The following is a 10,019-nucleotide window of genomic DNA, read 5'->3' on the forward strand; positions in this document are numbered from 1 at the left end:
GCCTGACCGGAAGCTGGAGTCTCAGGCTTTAGCACAGTTTACATCACAGACGCCACTGTGAAGTCACTACCAGGAGAGGGAATGTCGGAAGCCAAACAAAAGCAGCATTTCTTTTGGAGGTGTATTGTTTCCTTTATTAAAGAACGCTGGCACTGTCTCTCTAGGGATACTTTCATGAGGCTAGGTCTCCACTGCAGCTTCCTGTCCTGGCTCCTGTTCAATTGGATTTGGTCTCAATGTAGATGGTCTCCGTCATCTCCGATGTCACGGTGCCAGTGATCTCCAGATCCTGGCCTCCCGGGGCTTTCTCTACCTTGGCCTCTATGTTGCGCTTCCCTACCTTCTTAGCCTTGAAGTCCATCTCCCTGTCGTGTGATGAGACCTCCGTTTTTGAACCACGAGTGACTCTGAAGCTCCTGAAGAAAGAGCCAATCCTACTGGATTTCTTACTTAAAGTACCTGAGCTGGTAGATCTGCTCTTCCCCAGTTTGTGAGCTACCCTCGCCTCCTTCACAGCGGAGCTGTGGCTAGAACTCTTGTGAGTGCTGTGTCTTCTGCCCTTGATGTTGCTCGCCCCTTTTTCTTTTTTGTCATCTCTTGTGTTTTTATGGCCAGATGATGACCGGTGGGAGGAGGATTTCTGGCCCGACTTGCTCCCTCCTGTTCTGCGGTGATGGGAACTTTTCCTTGTGGAAGTTCTGTCCTTCTTTTCTCTCTTTTCTTTCTTCCCCCTCCGAGAGTCAGCTCTGGGTTGGGAGGCCTTCGGGCTCCCTTCCCGTTCACTCTTCAAGGTTGAGACGTGGTCGTCAGCTCTTTCCACGGCAGGGTTTGTGGTTGTCACTATACACGTGACGCTGGTGCTGCTGGCTGGGGAGACATTGGTAGCCCCGGCCATTGCCATGGAATTACTTAATGAGGACGAGCTGGCAGCACCCGCCAAGACCACGTTCGTGCCCTCTGAGGATATGTTGGCAGCACCTGCCGCGGCCTTGCTGGATCCACTTCCTCCTGGACCCTTGGTGGTGGCTCCAGCCACGGCCGCGCCCATGTGGCCTGTGCCCGCATTCTGGGTTGCTGCTATGCTCAAAGCACCTGCTGTAGGACTTGCTCCCGCTCCTGCTGCTGCCACGTTGGCTTTAGGACTTGCTCCCGCTCCTGCTGCTGCCACGTTGGCTTTAGGACTTGCTCCCGCTCCTGCTGCTGCCACGTTGGCTTTAGGACTTGTTCTCACTCCCGCTGCTGCCACGCTTGCTGTAGGATTTGTTCCCGCTCCTGCTGCTGCCCTGTTGGCTGCAGGGCTTGTTCTCACTCCCGCTGCTGCCACGCTTGCTCTAGGGCTTGTTCCTGCTACTGCCAGGCCTGCGGTTGCCCCCTTTGCCTCTCCTTCGGCAGTCCCTGGAGTTTTCTTGACGTGAGTTGAACCGGGCATTCCCTCTCCCCCAGCAAAACCAGAAGAAGTGGCTCTGGATACATCACAAAGATTGTAAAACCTCGCCTCATTCTGATCTCCATCTCCACGGAACTCTGCGGTCTGTGCCAAGGGGTGGGAGAAACAGGGGTGACAGAGATGACAAAGTGAGACCAGGACAGTCTGCTCTCTCTCATCCTGGAGCTGAGCATCTCCAGGGCTTCTAATGAGAAGCACCTTCGAGATCTTTAAGTCTCAGCTCCCCTGGGCTGCAACATCCCATTCACAGCATCCCTGTCAAACAGTCACTTGGTTTTGCGTGAACAGTCCCCACGCCAAGGAAAGCACTGATGCAATTCCCAGTCCTCACGCAGTGGGGTTTTTGTTTGTTTTTGCACACTTGTGCTTATTTCTCTGCAGACAGATCTTACAAATGGGATTGCTGGGTCCAGGGTGTCACACATTTTACATTTCAGTGGCTGCTAAAAGAAATTGTACGTGTTCAGACACCCAAGCGGGTGGTGCTGACTTTAACCAGCAATGGCAGTCACAGGGGGACAGAGGAAGGAAGAGACCACCTGGGTTGGGAGAAGTGTTCAGGAAGGGATAGCACAATCAGGATGCTATAGAAGGGATTACACCCTGCGTCTGAGACCCGAGCAGCTGAAACCTAAGGTCTCTCTGAACTTCGGCTTTGTGGCACAATGTGGAGAAGCGCTTGAAATCTCCTCAGTGTGGTTAGTGCCATTGTGGTGGCCCTGAACCTTTTGAAAATGGAATGCACTTCCCTAGTGAGCTTCAGAGAGCACCAGGGGCTTTGTAGGACCAGTTTTGAGCTGCTCCCCCAAAGCACCCCGGCCCATTATCTTGAGTCTCAGTAGATGCTTACCAATAGGCTGCTGTCATCCTCTATGGTCGCTGCATCCCCGCTTTGTGGTATCCGGGTACTGCTGCAACTCTCCACTGGTGGTCTCAGGAGATAGACAAGTTTTTCCCAGTAGCAAAATAGGTCTTCCCGTGCGTCTGCAGAGGGACACAGCTGCAGATAGAAAGTCCGACCAGTGGCAAGCTTCAGGCGCAGCTGCTGCTTCTCACGATCGTGAATGGAGATCTTGACAAACTTCAAGGGCAGTAGCCGGGTGAGCTCCAGGGTCTTGGCGGGCTTGCGGCCTCTCCCCTTGGGGGGCCGGACGCGTTTGGTGTGCTCTTCACAGACTTTGGTTGGTCGGGCCAGCAGCATGACGTCAGGTAGTGGGAGGATGGGGCTGGTGGACGCGATGCCCACCGTCACCATTCGGACACGGTTGTGTACATCAATCATCTCTCCCTTTTTGCTAATCTGGATAAAGTCACTCTCAAACATCGGTGCGTACTTGAAAATATCATACTCCCCTCCCTTGTACAGTTGTCGTTGCAGGTCCCCCATGCAGGTATTGAACACGCCCTTTGAACGGTAGCTGTGGGCGGTGTAGTAAGGTAACAAGCATTCACCACTGCTCATGGTTCTCTGAATTTAAGACAGCCATAAATCGAGTCTCCGAGAGAGAGGGAGTGAAGTCCACTGCCCATCTCCCTGCAGGGTTCTGCCTACAGCTCCTTACAGCACTGCATTTACCCTGACAGTCCTTTGTGACCTGTCACTATTACACACCCCTTTGTCCAGCCACCCCCTTGGGGCAAGGTCACCAGCCTCCCCCCCCTCAAAAACAACAACAACAACAACAACAACAACAACAACAAACCACCACTTCCAAGGGTGACAGGCTGACCCTGCCAGGGTGTGGGTGGGGGTAGGCTGGATGTACTTTCTAATCAAAATGCCGGGATGTGTAATTGATGAAACCACCCTGCTTTGGTAAATATCCAGGTTGTTTCCAGTTTTATTGTTGTTGTTGTTGTTACAGATATCCCTGCGATGATCATCTTCCTGCAAATATATTGTTGCTTTTGCTGAAAAACTGCCTGGGGATAAACTCCTGGTAGTGGGTTGTGTGCTGGCGATATTGTTTTCCATGTGCCCAGTGAGTAGCACAACGCAGGCAGGCATTGGAGTCGAAGGAAGTTGTTGAATGAATGGTCCAAAGGGGCTTCTGCTACCTATCAGAACTAGAGTCCCATTCGTACAGTGGTTCCCAGGGTGTGGAGACTTCCTCACCCATTTCCTCATTTGAAGGAGGCTAAGTTTTCAAACCATAATTTTATGGTTAGGGATTGAGGCTCAGAATTGTCCTGCACAGCATCAGAATGCAGAACTGGATTCTACCCGAGGTCTGGGGACTCAGATCAGGGATTTTTCTCTGCCTCCAGCTGCCTGGCTCACCATTAGAGTCTCACTTTTCTCTAAATATAGAACTGTTTGCAGTTAGCCGTATGCGTGGGGACTTACTGGGAACCACAGGAATTCATAGAGGTCTTGAATCACCCTAAGATTTCCCACACTGGTATGCCTGTTGTTTCACTCTTGATGTCTACCTGATAAACCACTGATGTTTGGTTTCTTTGAAAAGCTCTTCAGAGAAATTATGGCAAAGATGTATTTCTTTGCACAGGGTAATAAATCCAAATTTCCCCTCCTTCAGTTAGAACCTACTTCTGAGATGAAATACATCCCCCAAACTCAGTGATTGCTCTGTAAAGGTCTTGAAATAAACTTCAACCACCAAATGTTCTTTTTATATCCCTAGAGCCTATTGCAGTACCTGGCATGTTGCAACTTTTCAATAAATATGAACTTGCTTGTGCCCATTGAGATTTATTCTTTCATTTGTTTATTCAACAAAGTGTACTGAGTGAGTACTATTTTCAGGACAGGTCAGAAAATGGAAATGCAAAAATAGTCTCTACCTCTAAAGCACTAAAATGCATTTTCTGAAGATGTTAAATGACTTTTATATTCTATTGTAAGGAGATAATCACTCAAAGTTAACACTATCAGGTTTAAAAATAAGAAGTGAGGGATTTCTATATTATACTGATTTTTTCTTTAAGACCTTTCAAAAATTTATTCCCTTCTCCCAAAGTTTGAAACTCTAACACATCCTTACCAAAAAAATGGAGATTAGTTTATCAAGATGTATTTATTGATTGCCTACTATGTGCCCGTCACTGTGCTGTGAGTATTCAGGTTGTCAAATATAATTTTCAAATATTTGTAAACATGACTCTTATACAAATACAGAATGAAAACATGTCAAAAATTTAATTAATTCATCAATAAGGGAACCAGCAGGATGGTAAAGATGGTTCAAAAGGGAATTAGGAATATGCATTGGCATTGGAGAAAGAATGGTGGGCTAACATTGCCAGGCTAGATTTTTTTAAAATGGTTAAATGTCTACAAGACAATAAAAGGATAACCTTTGGGGTTATCTTTTCTACTAAACAAACGTCTATAAGTTAAGTTCACAGAGTCTGAGACTTGGATCAATATTAGCTTTCTTGGGGTGCTGGAAATGTTCTAAAATTACATTGTGATAGGTGCACAACTCTGTGAACATAATAAAAACCATGGGCCTGCACACTTCTAATGGATAAAGTTTATGGTATGTGAAATGTATCTCAATAAAGCTGTTAAAAATAATAGATAAGAATACTTCACTCTTGATTTATTGATCCAATCTCATTGTCTTACTTTCTTCTCCTGTATAATTAAATAATCCTTGGGCAGGCATATTAAACAAGCTTTAATATGACATTGGAAGTACATGTTGCCTGCTTTACAATTTTTTAATTTATAAGTTTTGAATCATTTTTTTCCTATGGAGGAATATAGCGAAGCATGTATAAGCCATGACCCTCTATCCAAAGAGTTTATAATCCGGTAGGAGAACACAGTGAAGAAACAGGACAAAACAGGAAGGAAGTGAAATACATGTTAGAGGAATACAGCACAAGTTGGAATGAATGGTGGGCCTAATAACATCCATAACCAATAATTGTTTTTGTAAGAAGGAAAACTACCAAACCCACCATTCTGAGGATAGTTTTATGTGCATTTTAAATTGGTCTAAGATAGAAGAGATGCAACGGGTGAAAATACAAAACACTGGATAGGATGTACTGAATATATGCAGACATGCAAGATTATCGATGGTCCAAGTCTACCTATTTATCATGGGAAGAGGTTCCAAGTCCATCCCTTGTGTTCCCCCAAATATTATTTTGAAAAACAAGGCAGTAGACAGCTATAAATAGCCTTTTCAATGAATATGCCCCCTGAGAGGGCACTGTGAGCTAGGCAGGATGTGAGGGTGGGGAGATTTCCATACTGTAGCACAATATGTCTGTGCTGGGTAAGTCCCCTGGCCCAAAATACAATCCACAGTCCTTTTATGTTGATGCTGCTAAGCCAAGATGGCGTGGGATGAGCTGCGGTTAGCCTTGGGCACCTAGGACTTCAGGAAGCCAGTCTGATTTCTGCCTTACCTTTGTCTGTCAGAGAAAGACCACAGTCACCTAGACTCTTCCCCAGAGGGCCATTATGCAAATCAGTTTGCATCTGCCTTGGGTTTCAAAAGAAAATGGGCTGGAAAGAAAAAGAAAGAAGATGGGCTGGGATACATAAAAGAGTCAGACAGGTGATCGAAATAATTGTATTTCTCAATTTGCTGCTTTGACTAGCAGCGGCCCTCTTCACCTCCTACTCTCTTTCTGCTCCCTTGTTTCTGTTCGGCTCAGCCATATCTAGCCAGACTCAGAGCCAAAATTCTGCCCTGCTCATCAGTCTTAGGACTATTTCCTTCTCTCTGGTTCCAATTTTGCTATGTTCCTAAGCCATGAGATGTCCCGTCTCAGTTTATATATTTCTTTCTTTGATGTACTGAAGAAGCTGAAACTGGAAAAGTTGGCCTTAGTGCTACCCGTCACCACCAGAACCACTAAGTAGAGACAAGGATTGAATCTTTATGGGCACTTTATTCAGAGGACTGGTGGTCTGAGAACAAGGCAGGTTATGTGCCTTAAAAAGTCGTCATCTTACATCTCATCTCAAGCCAACCCTTCTTATAAGGAGAAGAGAAGTGTAGGTAAAAGGTTTGGAACTCAGGAGAAAGTAGGTTAATCAGATAAAAGGTGCAGCCTGGTGATTTTCTGAGCATCCCTTCATCTGCTGACCGGTGATTCTTCATCTGCATCCTGGGTGGCGAACACTCTCCCTGGAGCACAATAGTTCAGGAACTGCCTTGGCCACTCGTAGTCCTCCTGGAGCACAAAGGTTGAAGTGCTTGCAAGTCTTCTGAAGTCAGGACAGGTCCAGTCATACACTCCAGTCCCTGGACCAATAGCTTTCTACATGCATTAGCTACCAAGCCTACTAACCATATAGCTAAAGCTACAAAAATTTTAACTTCTTGAGTTCCCCATCAAAGCTTATAATGGCCCAGCCAGCGTGGCTCAATGGTTGAGGTGACTTATGAACCAGGAGGTCACGGTTCAATTCCCAGTCAGGGCACATGGCCGGGGTTGCGGGCTCGATCCCCAGTGGGACGTGAAGGAGGCAGTCGATTAGTGATTTTTTTCTCATCGTTGATGTTTCTCTCCCTCTCCCTCTCCCTTTCTCTCAGAAATCAATAAAAAATATTTTTTAAAAAGCTTGCAATAAAATAGGCACACAAGTAATAAAACAGTTAACATCAAAGTTCAAAATAAAGATGTAAACCTCTATACAGGTAGAGGGGAGTAAATGATCCAGAAGCTGGCATAAGATGATAATTGCAATTAAATTTAACTCTGAAAATATACTGGAAGAATGCAAAATAAATGATAACATTGATTTTCTTTGAGGGGTGAGACTGAAAATGATTATTTTTTTCTCTATTTGCTGGTCTGCTTCTCCAGCAAGAATATATTTCACTTTTATAACCAGGAACATATATATTTCAAAAAAATAGCTCTAAGCTTCTGGCCACCTCAGTGATCACTGCCTTCAACTAATCAAACCAATGATTTCTGACAAAGGACATATTATTATTTTAAATTGGAAAGTAAAATTATTCTCCCACAATATTACCTTTTGAATTATATAAATTTGGAAGTGCAGCATAACTCTGGCTAGTGTGGCTCTGTCAGGAGGAGCGTCGTCCCATACACTGAAAGGTTGTGGGTTCTATTTCTGGTCAGGCATGTGCAGGAGGCAACCGATCAATGTTTCACTCTTACATCGATTTCTCTCTCCCTCTCCATCCCTCTCTCTCTCTAAAATCAGTAAAAGCATGACCTCTGGTGAAGATTTAAAAATTAAAAATAAAGAACCAACTTAAAAAAAAGTGAAGCATCTCTCTATCTCTCCAGTTCCATTTGCTAGAAGTTTGATATGTAACCTTCCTGACATTGCCCTATGCATATACATATACATTAATATAAACACAAAATGCTTTTATGTAAAAATGGATCATACCATACTTATTGGTCTGCACCTTTTCTGTCTTAATAGATCTTTTACTTTTTAAGGTGATACATTATAGATATCCATTATTCATTTTCATGATCTTGTGCTGTTCCATTGAATGGATGCACCATAGGTTATTTAACCAATTTCTCACTGATGCACATATATCATTTCCATTACAAACAACACTGCATTGAACATTTCATACATATACCTCTGTGTGCGTGTGCTCATTTGTTTTTCTTCTAGGATTGGTAGCTCTAGAATGAATAAGGATTTTTTAATACTTATTTTCAGAATAAAAGAGACTATGTACTTACCAAATATTCTTGGTGTCACACTCAAACAGATACAAATAAACCTGACCACGTTTGGATGAGAACCATAAGGAAAATAAAGGGCTTCCAGGCTTATCCTAAGAGAAGGATCGCTTGGGCCTGGACATAGGAGGGCTCTAGAGTGATATGAGAAGCACCTTCCTTTATCTAAATGGCTGTTCCTTGGGCCAGAGAAGAGGATTGGAATTGTAAGGCCTCAAATGAGAAAACAACAAAGAAGATGGGCTTCAGGTCAATGTAGGGCTGAGATCACTTATTGATGAGCCAGCATCCATTCCTCTTTCTCCAGTGGCAACACTTTGGAGAACCACCTTAGTCTATAGGATTGGGTAGGGCTGACTGTATCCCACCCCCAAATCCAGGTGAGGGTGCAGACCTAGAGCTAGACAACAAAAATATTCCATTGCCTTGGCTATAATGACTGAGGTACATGTTTGCATATCACCCAAGCCAGGAAAACGATTCACAGTTCTGAGACTTTTTCTGGAACTATTAGGAAAAAAGAATCCAGTTCTATTGGTAAAGTGCCAGCCCACTTTGCTGCCATAGAGGAAAGCCTGCCTCAGCATGAAGCCAACACAGAGCTAAGAAGTGAGAAGCGAAATTTCTGATGTCATCGTACAAATAATTGTATCTAGAGTTGTTGTTGTTTTCATTAGAAAATTATAGAATGTTAAAAGAGGCTTTGCTAACTCAGTTTTAGGCAAAGGCCTAAAATAATACAATTAAAGGAATCAAGTACCTTACTGTCCTAAGAAGGAGCACTGTATTATCCATGCTTGACACCATAAGAGGCAAAACAGGTTCTGCCAGTGGTAGTGTTCACCCACCTGCAGCCTTTAGAACAGGAGGGTTTGAAAAATCAAGAGAGAGATTTGGGTGCACCATGCATTTCCTCTCACAACCCACCCAGGGTAAAGGAGAGTGTTTGCTTGTATCCACCAGAAGCCGAATGACAAGGACTTTAAGGGAATTCTCAATGAGCTTGGCCTAAACCTCGTAGAGTTTGGGAGACGTAAGGACTGAGATCTAAATCCTATTTGGAAAAATGTAATGGTGAAGGCTTATGGAAGAGCTGCTTATTTGGTGTCAAGGGGAGAAGGGGCTGTACGGGGGCAAGAGGTACATCTATTAACCGCAGGCCAAGGATGCCTGCGTCTTCAACTAGAGTAACGGGAGGGAATGAGTGGCGTGCAGCTCACTTTCAAGGAAAATCCACCCAGGAGGATAACCGAGATGGGCAAAGGGATGCCAACAGAGATGGGGGAGCAGGAGGCACCCTGGAGGTGGACGAGCAGAAGGCCAAGGGCTGAGGGTTGGGCTCATCGGCCAGTCAGAGTGGCATCTCCCAGGCCAAGAGAAGTACTGTCTGGGCCCTCTGAAAATAATGACAGCGACAAAACTTTCCCATGAAAGAAAAAGCAGCAACGGTGCATCTACATTCAGAGGGCATCAACCGAGATTACACCTGTTGCCTCATTGAATGCTGTGCCTTTTCCCTTCTTCCTCCCCACACCTGAGCCTGAAGGGGTAGGTTGGGAGCCTGGCTAGGATGTGGTGAAGAAGGAGGAGTTAGGACTCAGTGGAAAAGGCAACATGTTTCGAAGCCTGAAGCAGAACCACACTTAGCTTAAGGGGAAAAGCATTAAATTGAATGCATGTTCGGAGTTTTGATTTACACTGAATTGGACAGGCCTTTTTCCCCCTTAACTTTTCATTATGGAAAATTTCAAACATATGCCAATGCAAAAAGAATAGAATAAAGTACTCCCATCTACCCATCACTCAGCTTCAATTGTCAACTCATGGCCAAACAGTTTTTATCTCCTACCTATTTCTCCCTCTCCACTGGACTATAGCAAAGCAAATCTCAAACATTTTACTATTG

General features: G+C 44.7%; 1 protein-coding gene across 1 annotated transcript; it reads right to left on the reverse strand.

Annotated features, from left to right (window-relative positions):
- Positions 1–217: 217 nt before the first annotated feature.
- Positions 218–5,114, reverse strand: GARIN3 (golgi associated RAB2 interactor family member 3; the record flags this gene model as incomplete). The annotated part of the gene is made up of 3 exons (XM_079770288.1): positions 218–1,531; positions 2,298–2,915; positions 5,040–5,114. 3 exons carry the CDS (start codon positions 5,112–5,114, stop codon positions 218–220), a joined length of 2,007 nt encoding a protein of 668 aa, XP_079626414.1.
- Positions 5,115–10,019: the final 4,905 nt, after the last annotated feature.

This window comes from Cnephaeus nilssonii (genome assembly GCF_951640355.1).
Source record: "Cnephaeus nilssonii genome assembly, chromosome: 5".
NCBI lineage: Eukaryota > Metazoa > Chordata > Mammalia > Chiroptera > Vespertilionidae > Cnephaeus > Cnephaeus nilssonii.